The sequence below is a fragment of the Arvicanthis niloticus genome, chromosome 18 (assembly GCF_011762505.2).
Source record: "Arvicanthis niloticus isolate mArvNil1 chromosome 18, mArvNil1.pat.X, whole genome shotgun sequence".
Taxonomy (NCBI): domain Eukaryota; kingdom Metazoa; phylum Chordata; class Mammalia; order Rodentia; family Muridae; genus Arvicanthis; species Arvicanthis niloticus.
Window position 1 is genome coordinate 29,027,601 of NC_047675.1, and position 22,569 is coordinate 29,050,169.

At 36.8% G+C, this 22,569-nt stretch overlaps 1 protein-coding gene across 2 annotated transcripts in view; it reads right to left on the minus strand.

The window, feature by feature from the left end:
• Cdh11 (cadherin 11) overlaps window positions 1–22,569 on the minus strand; it is a 153,191-nt gene that overhangs the window by 14,229 nt on the left and 116,393 nt on the right. For both annotated transcript variants that reach the window (XM_034522334.2, XM_076915705.1), the window contains exons 7-10: window positions 18,657–18,844; window positions 12,705–12,958; window positions 2,877–3,013; window positions 46–179 (exon numbers count right to left, since the gene is read on the minus strand). In XM_034522334.2, the coding sequence (XP_034378225.1) occupies window positions 46–179; window positions 2,877–3,013; window positions 12,705–12,958; window positions 18,657–18,844 (713 nt within the window). The remainder of the gene's footprint in view (window positions 1–45; window positions 180–2,876; window positions 3,014–12,704; window positions 12,959–18,656; window positions 18,845–22,569) is intronic.

Here is a 22,569-nt window from a genome sequence, read left to right on the forward strand (position 1 = left end):
TTCAAATCCATTGCTTATGGTCAGGACAGGAGAAGCCAACCTTACCTGGTTCGACAGTGGCTTGGGGTGATCGCTCTCACAGATAAAGCCTTCATAAGGAGCAGCAAACTTAGGAGCATTATCATTGACATCCAGGACCTTGATGGCTACTGGGACTTTGGCTTCCTGATGTCTGTTGTCTGAGAAAAGTGAATTCAGACAGTTAACAAACACCAAGTAAGAAAATATAATAGTCCATGCTGATTCTCAGACTGAACAAGCTTCAACCACATATATGGGCAGTTCTAAGAGAGGCATTACTATGTATATAGTATACTATCACTATACTATGGTTGACTAGGAAATATCCAGACACATTTGAATCTTTCGGGGTTGGTTTCTAGTACATGGGCTTTGGAAGATGATTAGATCCGTGGGTCTCTAGTGTAAGCAAAAATAATGAAAAGTAGGAAGTAGATCCAAGTCAGAGAAAGGAAGTCACTAGGCTGCTTGTCTTCCAGGACATGCTCCCTGTCTACCAGGATATGAACATTGTTGCCTTGTAGCATGTTGCCTACCAAGATGCTTGGCCTCCTTACAGTCCCACAAGGACAGAGCAAGTTTGACCATGGGCTGAAACTCTGAATCTGTGTGCACAACTAAATCCCTGATGTTTTGAAGTTATCCTCCTGGATACTTCTTACAAAGCTAGGTGAATAAAAACAAAGACAAACAACAAAATACCAAAACAAAAAGTAAAACAAATAAAAACAAAACAAACAAGCAAGCAATAATAACATCAACAACAAAAAAACCTAATTCATACATGAATTGTGGGCCCAAAAACTAACTCAGATCAGAAGTATGTAAAATTGGGTGGAAGGATTTCAGGAATAATTGTCACTCAGAAACCAGAACATATTAAACCAATTTTCTCCTTTGAGAATAATTCCAAAGGTTGTTAATACAACCTCGTCATGCTAGTCAGTAATTTAATATCATGATTCTCAAAGTGGACTCCCAGGAGCAGCATTAAATCTACCTGGTCATTTGCAGTACATCTAAATTATTAAACTCTAGTATAGATCTATTGAATAGGAAGCTATCATGATGAGTCCAAGAACTGTTGATAAAATAGGACAGCCATGAGCTAGGTTGAGAGAATTTGACATATGATCAGGTTCAAGAGTTACCAGTTAGTCACTATGCAAAATGCCACAAGTCTTTGATTACAAGACTGTTGTCTGAGGTTTAACATGATAGTCATATGTTGTCAATTGCTGGAGGCTATAAGCCATCTCTGATAGCTCTCCTTGGTTTACATGTTGACTGCATCTGGAATTAACTAAAACACAAATAACTGGGTACAGCTGTGAGAGATTTTTTTTTTCTTAATTAAATCACTAGAAATGAGAAAAACACACTTTTAATCTGGATCTTAAAAATGGGAAGATAAACTTTTCATCCAGATCTTTTGTGATGAGGAGATACACCTTTAGATCTTCTGCTAAGGTTCTGAATCACACCTTCGGCTGGTGACCTAAATAAAGGCTATGGAAGATGGAAGCAAAGCTCTTTCTCTTTGTCTGCTTGCTGTCATCGTCACTAGCATGTTCGTTCCTTCACTGGCATTAGAACCTACTTCTTCATGATTTTAGTGTATAATGGAGGCCAATTGAGACCTGCAGCCTCATGGACCATGCAACTACTAGATTATTAAATTTTCCATTCATATGCAGTCATTGTTGGGTTAGCTGGACCACAATCTGTAAGCCATTCTATAGAATCTGTGTGTGTGTTTGTGTGTGTGTGTGTGTGTGTGTGTGTGTGTAGAGATTAAGTCTGTAAGTTCTGATACTCTAGAGAGTCCTAACTAATGTGCCATCCTTCTGAGTGTATACGCATATCTTCAAAAGAAAATGAAAAGATTTTTACTTGACTAATTATCTTTCTAGATACATAAGTAAAATTAAAATTTAAAGACCAAAAGAGGGGAAAAAGCCCAGGAATTTACCATAAAACTAAATACTACTGTTCTAAAAAAAATAAATATACAATATGTAACATCAAAATTACTGCTAATGTCATGTTGCTATACTCGTAGATCAGAGCCTTGCTCAGCCATCATCAGAGACAATCCCTCTTACAGCAGATGGGAACAGATACAGAGATCCACAGCCAGGCATTATACATAGGTTGAGAGAGCCTGGTACACTCATCCCTGAAAAAGGGATATCTGAATCAAATCCATCTATTCAGGGTTCAGGGAACCCTGCAAGAGAAGAGGAAGGAGCAGTTTAAGAGCTAGAGGAGTTGGAACACACACACACACACACAGAGAGAGAGAGAGAGAGAGAGAGAGAGAGAGAGAGAGAGAGAGACCCCAGAGCCCTCTAAATCAACATGATCAAAATTTATATGGATTCACAAAGATGGAGGCAGCATGTGCAAGGCCAGCACCAGCTTCTCTCTATATATATGACTTTAAGATTAGTGGGGTGTTTTGGGTGGATTCCTGAGTGTGTGCATGAGTATGTATATGATTCTTGTGGCTTCTCATGGGCTCTATTTCTGTTGGTGTATTTTGTCCAATTCAGACATTTTAGTTTTGTTTTACATTACTACACTTATTTTATTTTATTTTTTTATTATTATATTTTAGAAACCTATTCATTTTCTAATGAGAGACAAAGGGGGAGTGGATCCCAATGGAATGAGGAGGAGATGGAGGGGAAAATGAAACCTATATTACTTAAGAAAAAAATCTATTTTCATTAAAAGGAAGGAAAATTTTAAAACATAACAATTGCAGTCCTCAGCAATTTCATTTTAGAGACAAGAGACAGAAGAATTAATATTTAGTGAAGTTAAATCAAAGCCCTTAGGAGAATACTTACGAATTTCTGCTGCGAAGACAGTGATGTTGAGCCAGGCAGTTTCTTCCCTATCTAGAGGTTTCGTAGTTTTAATAAAACCATCTTCTGGATTAATCGTGAAAAACCTGTCGAGGTCAGTATGACGATCAATTGAATACCTAAGCAGAATGCAAATGAGGCAATTAAACCAAAACACTCAGAGCAGCTTAATATTTGAATATTTTCTCTATGTTATATTTAAAGCAACTTCTTTTTTCAACGGATCTCATGAGTTAAGTTTTGTTTTTAATCAAATTTACTTTTCAAACTTTACGCATGAATCTTTTATAGAAATCATTTTGGTATGTTGGACTTCTTTATGCAATACAATGAATGAAAACACTGTTTTGCATATTTGATTGAGAAGTATAATAATGTGTTGCATATTTCTCCATATTTACTATAATCACCCACCATCTGAATATTTATGAAATTGCATTTGGGAAGTGAGTTTGCCTCGCTCCCAAGCTACTCAGAAAGTCACAAATGTGTCAAACCTTTGCCAAGTTTTGGATATGAAATATTAAATAGTTTAAAGTTTATCTAAATTCATCATTAGAGACCATTTATAGTTCTAAATATCATGATTCTCCACATTTAAAAAAAGTGTTAGTTATATTTTGCATAGTTTTTGGTTTGGTTTGGTTTTTGCTTTAGTTTATTTAGCTATAGATAATTTTATAGGTAATTTTCTGCTAAATTCCAAGATGCAAATATAAACAAGGTTCAGCCAGTTACATATAGGGTATCCTCTTCATACCTAACTGAGTGTGTTGTGCTTCACAATGAAGTACAAAGGTTGTATCAAGTCCTACTTGCTTGAAAGTTTGCCTTTTTAGACGAAAGACAGGAGAGTTTTCAGAATATTATGGAGTTGTATGTAAGGTCAGGTGGAAGATGGGGAAAGAGACTTTGAGGTGAAGTCTAACACATAGCCTGACTTAGTAGATTCTAGAGTCTTATTTTTAGTGGTTCTGGTATGCTTGAATGGTCCCACCAGTTAATTTTACCACCTACCCCAAAGCGAAGAACAGAGATAAATTATGCTCATACAAATAGCATGCTGAAGTCCAAAAGAGGATAGTTTCCTGATGTTAGATGTTTGGGCTATGTTTTCCTAAAATGTATAGAATATGTCTATTTTAAGGCACTAGTGATGGTTAAAAATAAAGAAAGCAGAGGAAGCAAGGATTCTGAATATCAAAGATCTTACTCTCTCCTATATGTATGCAGGATGAGATTTACAAATGGTACATGTCTTGTTTCTGAGAAACCAATATTCCTCTTATCTCAGATCAGTCACCTTTTTTTCCAGGAAAGACAGTCACTCATCTGGCAGCATTTTAAATATTCAAAACATGAGGTCATTCATGATATACTTTGAACTATAACTCCTTAAGAAAAATAAAGTTCCCTTTTTTTCCAGGGATGAACTTCAACTTGCTCTTGCATTTTCTCAAAGCCAGGAGAAGCTCTGGAGCTAAGTCTTCAGCAGAGAGCTTTATGTACAACAGAAGTAGTGTTCCCTGTCATAAGGCAGCTTTCAATTTAAGTAACATGATGACACATGGGCAATGAGGAAGATGCTAAGGCAAGATATTACTCTACAGATACAACAATGATGCATGGATCTGGATTTTGGAAAATCTTAAATCCAGTCATTTTGCATTGCACATAATCAGAATTATATAATTTTGAAAAAGTCACTTAAAATTCTGAATTTCAGCATATTTATGTTTAAACTAGCACAACAAGGTACCTAACTTTATATCATATGCAAGAATAAAATGAGACATCTTCATGCCTCACCAACATTAAGTAATACAACCCAAAGGAGCAGTGATTTTAGTTGTTGCTCCTGCTGCTGTTATATTGGGGAGAAAATAGGAAAGCTCTTGGGTATCAGAGGTATCCTCCATCCTGTAGCCAATGAAAAACCATTGGAAGACCTATAAGCAAAGAAGCAAATGAGTGAACTTCGAAGAACTGAATAATATTCAGGTAATGTAAAAAAGATGATCTAAGAAAAAGATAACAGAGGAAATTTAAAAAAATTGATGTAGTTTTTAAAATAAAAAAAAAATATCAACTGAAAAACCAAAGGAATTGAAAACTATGTGTTAAACAGAGTAACAGTAGGAGTCAGTAAAGATTTACGCATCTGGGATGGCTAGCAGAGTTTTGGAAACATTCTTGCCTGAATGTGTGGAGAGAGCTAAAATTAAAATTAAAATTAAGTTAATTCACACACAAAAAAAGAGGGTAAAGTTAAAATAGGAATAGGTTGCAATGTTAAGAGAACAAAGACTCAAACCTATGATAGGCATGGATGTAACTAGGGGTTGGAGTGTGACGGTGCTGGTGCTGGTTACGATAGTGGTACAGATGATGGTTATACATTTGTGCATACACAAATACATGTGTGTAAGTGTGGATACATGTATATATGTGTATATTAGAGGCTGAAAGAAAACCTTGGTTATTGATATTCAAGAAGTGTCCACCATGTTTTGGTGGACAGTGTCTGTCGCTACCCTGGAGTGCTCTCCAAGTAAGCAAGGCTCATGGTCAGAAATCCCAGAAGATAAGAAATACAAACTTGATCCACTATACCCAGCAGTTTTGTTTTGGTTTTATGAGTTCTTAGTCCTGTGGAGGATTGATACCCCAGAGAAGGAGGGTGCTAGAGGAGTGAGGTGGGAGTGTGTGGGTGAGTGGGGGGGACCCTCTTAGAGGCAAATGGGAGGAGATAGGGTGGAGGCTCGAGGCTCATAGAGGTGGGACAGAGAAGGGGGACAATATTTGACATGTAAATATATAAAATAATTAAAAATAAAAACAAGAAAGAAAGCCAGGTGAGCCAGAGACCTACAATAGAAACAAACACAACTGGCAAATTAATTAATTTATTAATTTATTATTAAATAATCCTTAATAATATTTTACTATTCTCATAGATCAGTGTCTAGCCCTAGCCTGATCTTTATCCTCAATGAAGCTTCCTCAGGCAGCTGATGGGTAGAGATGCAGAGACCTGCAGCCAAACATCAGGTAGACACCTAAAAGTGGCAGTGGGTAGTGGGTGTGTCTCTGATTCTATTACTTATTCTTGGGACACTTTTCCTCATACTGGATTGCCTCATCCAACCTTGATATGAAGGCTTGTGCCTTGTTCTTGCATTTTGTTATACCATGTCTGGTTGACTTCCCTGGGATACCTGTTATTTTCCTTTTCCTAAAGGGAAGTGGAAGAGCAGTGAATCTGGAAGAAAGCTTAGGAGTGGGCAGGGGTTCAGGGAGGAGTGGACAGAGAGTAGGCATTGTGTAAGAAGAATAAACAGAAAAAGACATAGTAAATATGAGCACAGAGATATTGTTTTTCTACAGTACTGAAACCTGAAATCAGTATTGTTGATGCTTGCTTGCCAAGCTCCTCAGAGCTATATGCCTACCTGTGCCCACAAATATCATTACAAAGAATAACTAAGCTGTGAAGAAGAAACAAATAAGAATAAAAATCAACAGCACATACTATCATAAATTCAGAATTAGAATCAGGAAAAAAATCAGTCCAGAAGCAAAGAGTATGAAGGACCAATTCAATTCAATCATAACATGAAAGATAATCCTATAGGTAGACAGACATAGACGGGGCTTGAAATCAAAACATTGAGCCTTAGAGAAACCTCTAGTACTGAAAAAGTGATCAAGGACAAAACAAGCCACCAGGTAGGAAGCAGGAACAAGTGAATGTCAAGGAAACCAAGGACAGAGACTGAGTAAGAAAATAAAATGCTAACCCAAAATGTGTCAAATGCTATCGAATCTTGGAAAAGACATCTGCAAATTTGCAAGAGGCTCAGAGTTTTGGTGAAGTGATCGGAGGTGGCTCAGTCATTAAAGTATCTGTTTCATATATAAGAGGACTTGAACTCAAATACTTATCAACACGTAAAACTTATAATGGAGGCATCTAACTACTACACTAGCACTGGGGTAACAAACACAAACAGATCCTTGGTTGTTGCTATTCAACCAGTCTATCCAATTGGTGAGCTGTAGGTTCAATGTGAAACTCTGACTCACAAAGAAAGAAAGGAGGAGAGCATCAGAAGAGTACACTCAGTGTTGACCTCTGACTTGTAGATGTACGTGTGAAGACACGTATATGCACCATTATGAAAGAACACATACACATAACCCTCACTTTTGCTTACACACACCACACACACATACACAATTTTTAAGTGTTAAATGATAGTATAAAGTGTTAATTTCATGTCCAATTTCACAAATATCTCTAAAGATAGAGAGAAAACTAGCACCTCAAGTGGTGAGAAGTCCTCATGTAATATGTCTGATATCCTAAGGACAGGAACCCAAGTGGCTAGGACAGTGTCTTGGCTGTATTTGGTTATTGAGAATCTGTGGATAATTATAGACTTGGAAATTGCCTGCATGCCCAGAACAGCTAGCACAGAAAATATGACTTAAATAAATGGATTGCAGATGTGGATTCATGGAGACAATGAAGTGCAGGGGAAATAAGTAGTTGTTCCATGTGTCTTTATGTTGATGTTTTTTAAAATCATCAGCACATCTTGATACTCTAGGTCAAACATAAATTACATTATGTGAATATACTGAAGTAGTTCAAAGGCACAGCAAGGCACTTCTGTCATTATGTAAAGGGCAATGGGTTTTTGTTAACAATGGCCTATAGCTAAGAGAGCTGACTGAAGCTAAAATCAATCTGGATTAAAAGCTAGTCTCCAACCCTGGTCACATGAGCTTAAACTTAAGCAAAACGTATTTTCCCTCTGAACTTAGTAACCCCATCAACTGCTCCTGAAATAGTCATAGCCTCAAAGCGATCTATGGAGATTCAGAAAAACTGCCTTAAATGTATTGTTTCAATTCTAAAAAATAATTCAAAAATGACATCTCTCATCAATAAGAATAGTACTCTAAAATGCAACACATAAATCTTCTATCCGGACATTTAAAAACTAATTGGAATGTAGCCCAGAATGGGCTAAAATTTAATGGGTAGTCAAGGGATGACCTTGGACATCTGATTCTTTGGCTACCACCTTCAGAGTGCTGAGATTATAGGTACACACCCCTATACTCCATAAATGCTCTGATGGATCAAACCCAGGGCCTTAGGTATGCTAGTTATAAGTTCTACCAACTAAACTACACCCTGCATCCCCATTTTATTTAATAAAGTGTGTATATTTCATGGTCTGCTGCTACAGATTCATTTATATTTACATCTCCTTGTTTTTAGTACTTTTTTTTTTCATGATACTGCATGAGAGATAATTGCTTTTATTCTTGTGTAAGAACTATAGCTATGTGGGATTTTGATAGTGCTTCAGCAAATGTTTACATTATGCTAATTTCAAATAAAAATCAGTAACAATTCATCATAAGCTTATTATTTCTTCCATTGGGAACATTCAAACCATGTTCAGGATACATGGCAAAGTATTCCGATTATTAATGTTAGTCATGGCCACATTACTGTATACTAGAGTTTACTCTTTCTCTCTAACTGCAGTGTCAAGTCTATTGAGCCAACTCTTCTCATTCTTCTCATGTCCCCAGCTCTCCTACTCACTCAGTATCTCTCATCACTACTCAAAACAATTTGGTCTGAGATTTCACATCCTGCATAAGCATGGGATCATGCACTATTTGTTTTATTTTGCTTTGTTTAGTTGGTTGGGATTTTGCCCTGGTTTGCTTCACTGAAGGAAACGTCCCCTTGGTTCATCTTTATTCCTGAAACTGAAAATGATAGAACTCCATGATTTTCCTTACTCCTGAACAGTTCTGTGCTGTGAGGATTCAATACATTTTTTTTATCCACTATTTATGCAGGGACATTTAGGTTGTATTTGTATCTTGGCTACTATAAACAGTCCTGCAATAAATGTGGAGGTACAGATGTCACTTCAACTTACACATTTTATTTCTTTTAGATGGATACAAACTAGTAATAGTACTAGACCATATGGTAGTGCTACTGTTGATTCCTGAGTCTCCAGTACTATTTCACCTAATGGGCATACAAATCTACATTCTTATCAACAGTGAATGAGTATTTCTCTTTTTTTCATTTCCTTGCTTGCAATTTTTTCTCTTTGGCTTTTGTTTTCTGGTTGAGACTGGTCATTTTCTCTGTGGCAAGGGGAAATTTAAATTTCAGTGTTCATTGACATTTGCTTGGCTGTTTTCAATACAAACTAGCTGTTTTAAAAATGTACATGTATGTAGATTTATGGGTGTGCATGTTGACATGTGTGTACCTGCATGTAGAGGCCAGAGGACAACTTTGGGTACCATTTCTTAAAGGCTGCCAATTTTGTTTTTAGAGACAAGAATTCTCCCTTCCGTGGAGTTCATCAAGTAAGCTAGTCTGGCTTAGCAGTGAGTTCCAAGAATTTTTCCCCCACCTCTGGCTCCCTAATGTTGAGGTTAGGAACATACTTTGCCATATTCAAGTGTGTGTGTGTGTGTGTGTGTGTGTGTGTGTGTGTGTGTGTGTGTGTGAATATGTATATTTATTTGGGTATATGTTTTGTTTTGATTGCTCTTTTCTACTTTGTGTGTTTCTATATAGTTTTAAGTATGTGTAGTATATATGCCTGTTTGACCAGTGGAGTATAGAAGCCAGAGGAGAATGTTAGATATCCTGCTTTATTTCTCTCTACCTTATTTCTTTGAGGCTGCTCCTCTCATCGAACCTGGAGCTAAGCTGGACACCAGCAAGCCCAGATGTCCACCTGATTTACCCCACTCCCTGCTTAGTTTGTAGATGCACACAGCCATGCTTGACATTTTGTGTGGATTCTGGATGTTTAAATATTGGCCTTTGTGGTGGCACAAAAACTACTCTCACTCACCCAGCTGATGTATTTCTTTACCAAAAAAAAAAAAAAAAAAAAAAAAAGGGTTCTGGGGATCAAATCCAGGTCCTTATGCTTTTAAGAGTAGGGCTGCCTGAGCTATTTCCCCCAGCATGTATTACATAGTTGTTGGTTGTTTGCATAGTTTCATTGTAGAAACCTTCATTGGATCTTTTTGTGGGTTATTCAGTTATATTGGGGGTTTCTGGTATGTGCTGAATACAGACTCATTGAATAAGTACCAGAAGGAAATGTCATCACGTCCAGACCTAAGAGTCTGACTTACTAAAGCAAATAAGAGTCATTAAATTATTCATTCAGAAAACATATGTCCACCATGGGTATGCCTCAGAGTGATGGAAGAATTCAATGATTACTTAGAACACAGGTGAACAAATATCCATTGGCAAAGGATAACTAACCAACATTCTACACTCTACAGGATATACGGTCCTTGTCAAAAAAATTCAACTCTTGCTTTTTGTAGCATGGAAGGATCATAGACAATGCAAAATAATGTTACTATTACTTTCTTATAAAACATAATTTAAATAAATAGTCAAGAAATCACAGTTGCCACTTCAAAACTTCTTCTAATGTTATAATAATCAAAATTGTGTGACACTGGAATATGGGTAGGCACACATGTAAAGGGACTCCAATTGAGAGTCCAGAATGTGGACATTTACCTGCAAGTTAATGTAATAAGCTTCTCTCTCACACCACACACAGACACCAATTTGAAATAACTCAAAGATCTAAATAAAAATCTTAAACTATAACATTTTTTCAAAGAAAATAGAGATGTAAGTATTTTTGAGTTTGTCTAGAAGAGGCCACAATTTGTAAATCTGACAGGCAACCAAGGAGGAAAAAGAGCGGGCTTAATCATAATCAAAAACATTTTTGCCTCTAAAGAGAGACAAGAAAATTTAGAGGCAGCTCACAGAATGAGAGAAAAATATTTGCAAATCAAATAAGTCTCTATGGCAGCCAGAATACATAATGAACTTTTATAATTCAATAATAAAAAGATGGTTAATACAATTGCATAATGCAAAAGGGATTGAAACAGCTGTTTATTCTCAAGAAAGACATAGACTGCTACTACATGGATATCTATACGGATACTTCCTATCACTATCTGTCAGCGAAACAAACATGACATATGTTTTGGAATTTATTAAGGTATCTAGAATCAAAAAGATATAAGCCTCACGGCTGACACCATTGGAAAATAGCACAGCCAATGTGGAAAGAATTGGCAGCTGCTCAGAAATTTAAACACAGAGTTGCTGCATGATTAAGCAATTTTAAGTCTAATTACATAGCCAAGAGAAAAATTGGCAAAAATTTGTGGAACGGTGTGAACAGAAACAATATCTGTAAATTCCAACAGTTAAAATGACATGAATATCCATGTAAAGGACACATAGATAAACACACACACACACTGGGTATTCATACAGTAGAATATAACGTGGCAATCAAAATGAATTTCAGATGCAATCTACAATGTTGTTGATTCTCCAAAAGATACTAATTGGAAGCATCCAGTACTCTAAGATCACACGTGGCATTAGCTTACTTGAGCGAAACTAAATACCTATGTGCTTCTTTGAAAGGATGTATACAATATTTTATGACATGGAGATTTTCAGAAGGAAACAAGCAATGAAGGGATGATGGTAAGGATGGCTATAGAGAAGACAAGAGAAAAAGAAGGATAAGAAAATATTGTAACTAGATTTGGCTTGGAATATGAATCTTAGATGAGACAGGCACAACCCTACTTGAGATTATCACAATAGGTACTATACCAGCAGTTGCTAAGCAGAGATCTCAGTCCAAAGACAGAGCATATAAAGGGTAGGCATTATGAGTTAATACATCTGCCTCAAAAAAATGACTTAGATCAAGGATTGAACAAAATCTTTAACTAAAACAGTAGATTATATTGAAAGGTAAATTAATGAGAGATAATTCACTACTGGGTGTTGCTGCTTTTCAATCATGTGACATTTGAATGTGCATTTTATAGCAGCCATTTTGGCTAAAAGATTGATATCAGTATGATGTCTGGGAGTCTGAATGCAGAGGGGACAGATGGAAAAAGGAAAGTACAAAAGTGGCCATGGAAAGCACAAAAGATAAACTAGTCTATGGAACTGGGCTTCACACAACTTTCAAATTTGCACTCTTTAAATGTCTTTATATCTTTAGGTCAAATCCTTCCTCCGCTTCATTCTAATTTACTCTGCCCTTTTGGTCCCAGTCTCATGGCTCAGTAATTCTGGTTAACCGTGAAAAAGAGAAGCAGAATTCTGCTTCTGAGTAACAGCAATAAACTCGTGTGACAGGAACTCTTTTACCTTTTCAGAGTGCTCAGCAGGGTTAGACAGAGCTTCTCTATGACTTATACAGCTCACAAATTATGTCTGTCTGTTCATTTTGTCTTGTTGCATCCCACTTTTCTTTTTTATCAATTTAAGAGAATACAGTTCATATAAGAACAAAGTGGAGAAGATACATTGGATCATATATCTAATGCACATACTAAAGTCACAGGTATTTAAGAAGATAAATACATGATAATTGCTATCATTATTTCATACTAATTATTTATACATACTGCATCTCAGTTCCATAAAGTAGGTAGACCTGGCTAATGAACACATCAACCAAGATACATTAGGAACCTGTTTCATAGAGAACTAAGTCTGCTTGATGACTAAGCAAAATGTTAGTGGCAGAAATGAAATGGATTTGTATCTTGTAAATCCTAAGTTTACTTGAAATCTATTGAACCTGGACATATTTTGAAATGAAAGGCTATGGTTCCTGTATGACTCCCCTAAACTTTCTGTCTCTAAAGTTTTTCACGCATGTGTACCTTATTGGGCTGTTGGCAGCATCTGGGTCTTTGGCATGTACTCTCCCAACCACAGTGCCAGCAGCTGCATTTTCTTGAACTTCATGGATATAACTTGGGGCCAAGAACATGGGAGGCTCGTCGGCATCTTCGACTGCAATCTTGACAGTCACAGTGTCCTTGAAAGGTCCATTGCTGATGAACTTCGGATCAATGTGAACATTGGCAGCCTCCACCTTCAAGCTATATGCTCTTTTGGTTTCAAAATCTACAGGCTGGTAAGAATGAAAAGAAGATTAGCAACTAGTTCCTTGAATACTAATGGAAGATAAAGACCTGATTGGTACACGGAATGAAACAAACAGTTTCTCAAAGAAAGAAAATTCATGCTGATTCAATATTAAGTAATGTAAGCCATGTGGTCAGAAAATCAGGACAGTAAGTTGCTGAAGCAGGAGGTATATATGGTGCAAGGAACACTGCAAGCACAGAAGAACCACTCCACATAAAGCCAACCACATTTTCCATAGCCAACAAGATGGAGTTAACATCCATTTGATGCCCACTCTATGAAGCGCTACAATCTACTAATAATTTAACAACTGTTCCACACTGCCTGCTACATCAACACACAATGTCCTAGCTTCATCATACTGATGACTTCATTTCTTTTGTTTACTTTTGACTATATTGTGTTTCCCAAAGACAATGGCCTTATCAACATATTCATAGGATTATTATAGTTTACAGACAGATTTGGGTAGGTGGAGCTCTTAAGTGATGCTAATTGACTTTCTCCCTTTTTTGATTTGCATATGTGTGTGCATGTCTTTCAGGCTGACATGGGGAGTCTTCCTCAACCTTTCCTCACCTTATACATAAGCCTGCACATAAGACCTCTCAATTGAACTCAGAGTTCATGAATATTCTATTAGCAGGCTAGCTACTCAGCCTACTCCAAGGATCTCCTGTCTCTACCTTCAGAAAAGTAAATCACAGGTAGACTGCTCCACTAACCCATGTTTTTATAGGCTCAGGGATCTGGAAGCCTGTCTTCATGTGTACTGTTTATACATCAAGTGCTATAACCACTGAGAAATCTTTTCAGTCCTATTTACTTTTTGTCATAATTTTGCCTTTTCCAAATCTTTGACTACCAAGACAATTTCAGAATAATTCTAATGTTTTAATATTTTTTTGCTTCCCAGTCCTCCTTTTAATAGATGTTTACAGCTTTCTAGCTAAAATGGAATGTCATATCTCTGTTCTGAGTGCATTCATTATGAGGTTATCTCCTCTTACGGCTAAATAATTGACAGTAGAGGTGACCTTTCCTTTGGTCAAAACAGGTATGTGACAGAATGGTCCATTTATAGAATAACAAGTAGAAGCAGAACATACTTTTATACAAGAAAAACAACTCAGAGCTAGCATTTGAATAGGCACAATCATAAAGTACCCCTTATTTCTGAATAAACAATTCAGAGAGATAGCAAAGGGCAACAAACAAAACTGTATTAAGCCCAACACCTAAATACAACTTCCAAAGCAATATTCCAATGAGGCAGACCTAACAAATATTTGAGATAAGCTTGATCTTTTAAGGCTGGCATCTACTTTCTGTGCAGTTGTCATTTACCTAGCAAATACTTATTCTGAGATGGATACACAATCACAGGCTTAGAACTGACCTAGTTCTGTGCTGCTCCAGATTCAAGATCACCATCATTTCAGAAAGCTTAAGCATATTCAGCATCCTAGACTCTGTTGCCGTCCATCTTCCTCCCCCTAAACTCAAGGACCACTCATTTTTTCTCAACTAATAAACCTGTCCTCTAATTCTCCATTATTCTATCTTCCCAGGTGGAACCCACAAGCTCCTATATTCTTGGACATACTGTTGAGAAAGAGAAAAAAAGATGATATTTATAGATTCACCATACAAGGCTCCTGCGATTTCCTAGAAATCTTTGTAATGTCTAAACTGAATACTCATTGGAACATGACCAGGTGAATTATAATTAGAAAAGGTTGCTATTTCTAGAGCAAAACCTTTTGAACCCAGATATATCCTAACAAATATATATATTTTCAGGTATTTGCAGTGGTTTGTCTAGAATATCTTTTCCCACAGTGGTGAAACCCTATTAAGTATCCTGGAAGTTAGCCCAGCATAGATGTTTTGAGAACTTCTACTCAATTGCCCCAAACAATTGTGTGGGGTCTCATGGCTCCCTTTCACTGATAATGGTGTAGCATCTTTAAAGAATCTACTGAGACTTGTCAATCTTTGCCTCCCTGTAACCAGAAAGGACTGCCTCATGTAGTAATAGGCATCAATCATTTTACTGAATGAGCAGCAGGGCTAATGTCTCGATAACATTTAAGCATTTACTTACGATAAATTCCCTTTCTCCTTCCAAACAGGATTTGAGGTAGTCCCCCATGTGGACATTTATATCCATGTTATGAATAGTTGAAATAAAACTAAATGAGGCGACACACTGCATAAGCCATAAAAATCGTAATGCCCACCGCAGCTTACTAATCCTCACCTCTGAAAATTCTCCCTTAGGGATTCATTCTACAGAAAATGCAAACAAACAGTATTGAAACTGCACAATATTTGTTAGCTATAATAGAAGGTTATATCTAATCTGGGGAAAGGTATACATAGAACAGAAAATCCAACTGTGAGATTTTATTAGGGAAATCGTGGTTCATCAATAGGATGGGTTGTAATGTAGTCATTAAAAATTATGTGTGTTATATAACAGCATGTAAAAGTGTTTGTATTGTGACATCAAGTTTACAAATCAGATCACCCTATGACTGGAAACATACAAAATATCATATGTCCACATCTATGTGCACAAATGCACAAACCAAATAAAATGAAATAAAAACAACATTTGATTAAAATAAGGAATGCTTCAAAGGTTTTCTATTGCTGTTCTCAAAATACCTCACAAGGTTATTTGGTTTCAAAGAAGAGCTAAGAAGCTATGCAGGCATTTATGTACAATGGATGGAATTTCTACCCGGCCAGTGGTACTTCAGTGGACAAATGGTTGGCGTTTTCTTCCTGAATGATGTCAAGCCAACTAGAGATTACTCTGTATTTACATTGTTCTGTACAGAACTGCACAGAGAACGGTTAAATACTTAGAACACAGGGTTTTCTTCTTTACCTTGAAACTCTGACCCTGGGTCAGAAGTCGACAAATACTATTTTGAAAAGTATTTTTTTGAAAAGTATTTTTAAAAAGAATCTGTCAAGTCTGTCAGATACTTAAGAATGACTTTTCCATGTGGTCTTGTACCTCAGTCCTTTGGACTGTATGGGCAGGAGGACTGATGGGGAGTTAACATTTAAGATATTACTTAAAATCTAGTCCCTTCTTTCCAAATACAACCTCCCAAATCTAGAAGGTCCCTGGCATCTTCTTCTATACTCCTGTGCCTTTTTTTCCAGCTTTTGAAATCTCTCTCTTTTTATTAACCCCAACAACAGTTTTTCAATGGTCCTACTGTGTGATTCTATTCTACTCTAAAGAACAAATTCTTGCAGTCTCTTCATTATATCTTGATCAGTGAATTTTTCAACTGGAGACGGATTATGCTCCCAGTCACATCAGAGGTATTTTGGTAAAAATTAAAATATTCGTAACCATTATTATTATACTGGGTTGAGGAGAAGTATATGTCTACGAACCTATACATGATGAAGGTTCGAGAACTGTAAAATGTTTTATATTGTTTGGAAAATTCCTCTATGACCAAGATTTTTCAAGCCTGAAGAATCAATAAAGCCAAGGCTGAGGAAACTCCTCCGATCATCACTGACTTTTTACTAAACTCTCCTGTTAATTTGTGATTCCCTGTGGCTAGCACTCCATCTCTTACCTTTTCGATTCCTAGCTTTTACCAAAACCTGCCTGACAAATGGTTACAACTGATTAACTCAGAATAAAAGAAAAAACTGAATTAAGATGTAAATAAAAATGGTATATTAAAGAAAATCTTTAAAATACAAAAATATTTCTATGACATCTTTTAGTATTATTAAATTGTGTGTAATGTCTTCCAAAAGACATTTCAACAATTTTAGTCTACTAATTTCTCTTTGATTTCATTTTCCTGTTGGGCATTTGGAACTTTTTGGTACAAGTTAAAACAAATCTTCTCTTCCAAATTAGATATGAGCCTACATTGTTTTAAATTTAAATGTCATTGCTTTGTAAAAGCTTATCCTGCTGCCTGTAATAAACTGAATTGGGGGAGAGTGCACAGATTAATCATATGCAGAGAGCTCATTTGCTATGTATGAGTTTCATGGGGGTGATTTAAATGTTTCAGGATTTTAGAACCGTATGTGTTGATGCCTTGAATACACTGGAAACAGGTGACAACCTTCGCCTAGCCAACTATCCAATTACTTGAGCAGTCAACTATGGGAGGCAGGAATTGCTTCCTGATGTCAGCATTCATGGGTCAATGTTATGTGGGAGGGATAGTAATATTAATTAATGAAAAAAGCTGACAGCTACACACAGTTCACAAAGCTACTTTCCAAAAGAGACATCAGAAAGAACAGCTCTCCATTCTCTTGTGAATGATAATTAGACATCTTTGGTCATGAAACATAGTAAGAAGTAGAGACGTTTGCAAGTATCTGATCTTTACCTCAATTTCCACCTGAGATCTTATTTTATTTTTTCTCTGTGTGGTACCTACATTTTCTTCATTCTATGACCGTTAAGTGTTTAACTCCGCTCAATATGCTTTGCATTATAGTGAGATATCAGTCATACAGGCTTGCCTGCTGAAAAATACCCTCCCCAGGGACACCTTCTCCTCCCCTCCAGGCACTCGCTCCTTTATTGATTCTTAAGTTTAATTTTTTTTCGCATTGCTACAATCCAATCTTTTTCTATCAAACCAAGAAGCTTAATATTAATGCTATAAAACCTAGTAGAAAATGAATGCTTGATTAAAACCAAGGTAATCCCCTCAACCAATTCACATTTAATTCTCCATACCCTGTGATGGTGGAGAAGTGTTGATTTCTCAAGTGGTAAATCAGGAGGGAAGGTGCTTTAGAATGTACTGTAATTGTTTCTTCACGTTAAAATATTGTCTGACTTTCTGGCTCAGTTGCTTCCAAAATGTCTTAAGAGGGACATTGCTTCCAATACCATCTAGATTTGAATTCCACATGTGTCTATGTGTCTGTGACTGAGTCGGTCTGTGTCTCAATTACAAGATTTAAGTTGAGGAATTATTGGTCATTAGAACAATCTATTTATTTCATGACTTTCTCATGTTAAAAAAATGAATGAGAGGTAGGTTGTTTCTGCCCCACAGTCATTACAGAGCAAATATGAGGTTGATTTATTTAAAACTAAACAAAAGGAAACAATATTCTCTTCTGTATAATTAATTCATGCAGGGATGTGTTTCATTTCTGATGAGAGTTTAAATTAATAAGGAGGAAGAATCTTTATTGTTACTTCAAGTTCAGATTTGAAAAAACAGTAAAAGGGAGATTAGTTAAAATTTCACAAAACATCCCACAGTACAGTGAACTAGCAATATTTAAAATAAGACCATTGTATAGTCTGTATTCGCTGACTGAGTCTTACAGACCTTAATGAGATTAGAGTCGGTTTTCCAAAACTCAGATTTATCCATTTGTTGTTTCTCCCACCAGATAATTTTGTCAAAATACAGAAGAACAAGCCAGAAACTTCAGGCAAGTATAATCTGCTCTTTGGCCAGCACTTTCTGCAGTACCAGTATGAAAACGATTTTTTTTTTACATCCTCTAGAGTTCAAGCCTTAGCAGCAAATTGATAAAGTCCTACCTCAGTCTTTCGTTGACACATTGCTTAGCCATTAGTCCGCTGTCTTCCTTAGGTTGTCTGGGCAACACAGATCTTATGACTGACATGTCTGATTTCCCTAACCTACCTTTTTTAGCTTCACCACACCGTCCTGTGTTTCATAGTCTGTTGTGATTTCAAATAGATCTATGCCGTCTCCATCAACGATATTGTATGTGACTAAGCCATTTTCTCCGATGTCTGGGTCTTTAGCCTTCACCCTTCCTACTTCCTCCCCCGGGACAGCTGCTTCTGAAACAGACATCTGGTACACGCCTGAAAGAAGAAGACATCCACTTTTATTTTTCTTTTTATTTGGCAGCTGTAAGACTTCAGATTTCATTGAATCCCAGTAAATTTCTCAAAGGGTTTAAAATTGAACTTTCTATTGGTAGACACAGAAGTGAAGCGGATGGATGGGAAGAGGATCCATCCCCAGACGGCCTGCTTGCAGGAAGAATGTGTTCCTTACAGGATGATAAAACAATATTGGGGTCCTGAGGAGATGATGAGGTCACCTGCTAGAAGAGAGGAAGTAAAGCAGTGACAAGAACCTATGAAAGAGTCCACATACTGGAGCACCTAAAGCTTCCTTTTCAGGGTCTCCTACAAACCAATTCCAAGGATTCCATGAACTAATTGCTCAAGGAAAAGCAAAAACAGAAGAGGAAATTCATCCCTCTGCTTAAGAAGCTTTCAGCACCTCATATTTATTTTAGAGACAAATACAAATTTTATCTTTCAAGAATATCTCTTTCTTTAGCAAAGAGATGTTTCCTATCTTACTCTGCATCCTTGCACTAGGTTAAGCATGGAATTCTCTGGAAGCTTCTAGACAGTCTACTCCTTCCTTATTTATATTTATGTTTTTCAGAAATGAAAATGGTGCCACATGTGCATATTTATATTTATGTTTATAGTATTTATTTATCATGAATGTAAATAATGCTATATATTCTTTTAGCTCTGAAACTAAGTAAAAGAAGAGCTATAATTCTTAATATGGTATAAAAAGGAAACCAAAACATCTCTAGATATACTATAATGTTATAAGCTAAGTAGTATTGGATTGTGAGGGATGAAGGAAAGTGTGTGTGTGTGTGTGTGTGTGTGTGTGTGTGTGTGTGTGTGTGTGTGTAGAAGTGTTTAAGCTACACACATGGGTTTGCAGTTATGTATGTGATTATGCTGTATATGAGTGAGCATGTAGATTGGGTATGTTACATTTTTCTATGGTGATGTATGTGAGCACATATAATTGCTAAGCATGGGTGGATGAGAAGGAAACTCGGATTTATTTTGCACAGGGTAGGGACAGAAGACTTTCTTTAGAATAAATCTGCATTCCAGTGAAGGAACTGAGCAAGACAAGTATGTGAATATGTGGGGAATAAGTGTCATAGAACAAGGAACAAGAAATGTCAGAGAACCTCAGGTGGGAAGATTCTGAAAATGTACAGGATAACAAGGACAGGAGTAAGAGTGAGGCTCCTGTATGAAGGAGGCTTGTAAAAGAGCACTACTGAAAAATAGACATGGTATTGGGTTTCATTTAGGGAAACCCTGGACAGTTTTCAGTAAAGGAATGAGATGTAGCACAGTCATCTGACACCTTTAAAAAGCAATCTGTCTAAGACCCTCTCCTGCAGAGCTCAGCCCACTGACATTGGGTGGGTCCCCTAGACTCTTCATTTTCTCTCCCATAGCCACTATCTGTTGCAGTTCTGCATTCTTTTCCTGATTACAGTGTACCCATTTTCTACCCAATCTTGTATTGCTTTCAAGGTCAAGGCACATTGAGAGTGTCTTTCTGTAGAAATCAACAATGTATAACAAGGTTTAGAAGATCTGTTACAATGTAATTTTTCCAAATCTCATTCAAGTCCATGACTGTGAAACAACAAAATTGAAATATAAAATTTCTATACCACTCTACATACGAAGCATTAATGAACATCCATGTATAAGCCTGTCTGCCTATTTTTCTGGCATATGGAGCAACTGTACATTGTGCACATGGAATAGGCAGCTTTAACAATGTTGTATGGACCTCAATCTTATCAAAGATACACAACTTTCCATCTGACCAGGACTAGCAAGGATCCCCCATCTCTTAGGGTCCTCAAAAGCTAATATGCGCCTCATGATTTTCTACCTTGATATCTCCATTTGGTAGGTTGTTATCTTGGGTTATGTTGAATAACCATAGTGACTCCTTAACTGGCATACTTAACTGCCTTCCTTTGTGTTCGTTTATTTTTTTCATGGTGTGTGTGTGTGTGTGTGTGTGTGTGTGTGTGTGTCTGTCTGTCTGTCTGTATGTATGTCTGTCTTTGAGTGTGCATCATGTATGTGGGGGTGCCTGTAGAGCCCAGAAGGTGTGTCAGACTCTCTGTGACTGGAGCCATGGGTATTTTGTCATTACTGGATGATACCTCAGAGTCATTATGATTGTGTTATAACTCTGTATTTCCCATTGCACATATACATATTTCTGCTAAAATATGATTTCAGAAATTCTTTAGTCCCTTCAATGTACTTTCCCTAGGAGCCAATTATATCTATAAAACATAGGCTTTTGTTAGATATTTATAACATTAGTGACCAGATATTAAATGATGGTGCAATTAGCAGCTATCATTAATTTCGATATTTCACTACTGTTGTCTCCAGAGAGTTGGTTTATTTGGTGCTAGAGTGATGGCTCAGAACTAAGAGCATATGTTTCTCTTCCTGCTGGTCAAAGTTTGGTTATTCCCAACCAAGTCAGTTAGCTCACAATCACACATAATTACAGCTGCAGGGAAATCTGGCAGTTCTGGCCTCTGTGGGCACCTAGATATAGGAAACATATCCACACATAGACACACTCATGAACACATAATTTAAAATAGTAAACATAAAAAAATGTTAAAGATGTATCTTATTTTTAGGTATGCATATGCCTACGTTTACGTGGCTATGTGCAAAGGAGTGCAGGTACAACCGAGACCCAAAGAATGCTACAGGTCCTCCTGGAGCTGAATTTCAACTGTTCAGAGCCACTAATATAGTTACTGATAACCTAACCGTGCTCTTCTGCAAAAGCAGTATATACTCTTAACTGTCAAGTCACTTTATTTTCCCGCAATAATTTCATAAATATTGTACAATAATCAAAATCACAATAGCTGATCAATTATTGCCGTTTTTTAAATGACATAAGAATTGGCAGTCACTGGATTAATCTAAAGAAGGATTGTATTTAAATTAGATGCTAAGATCATCTTCTAAAGGTATACAAGAATAGCTCTCGTCCTATATTCCCCTTCAACTTTACTTTATGATCCTTGCATGGAACACTTTAGTCTGGCTGAGCTTCACTGCCGTGCTGGCAACCTTAAGGCTTCTGGGAAAGAAGCCACGTGACTTCTGATATCAGTACAGAAAACACATCATACTTGGTTCCTGTGGTCAAAGAGTTCTTATGATCAGAAATCAGCCACAGAAAGGCCCATGTGGAGAGAAAGCACAAGCCAATCTCAATTTGCCAGTCTTATAAGGAATCTTAGAAGTGAGATATTTTTGCCACAGAGAGCAGTGCCCAGCTGATGCCGGAGTGACGATAGAGTTGCTATTTCTCCTGTGCTCTCTACAAATTAAAGTCAAGAAACAAATACATGATTGTTATTCGCAATCACCAAGATGTGGGGCAGGTTTTTTTTATGGAATGATAAATATCATATCATGGTACTGTTAGCATCAGTGAAGAACACTGAGACAGGATATGGTTAATTGATTCCTTCCTTTTATGATTACTACCTAACAAGTAAAATACCTCAAGATGCAGATATTGTGGTCTCTAGAGGTATATAGCTTTTAATGTCTTCCTTACGTCTCATGATCTCTGTACTGTTTAACTTTCTTTTGTGTGTTTGTAAGCTGTAGTTATCTTGTTTTAGGCTTTTGCAAGAATCATATAAATGGTTCTTGGTTTTCTAGACTCTTCCTTTTGAAAGCTG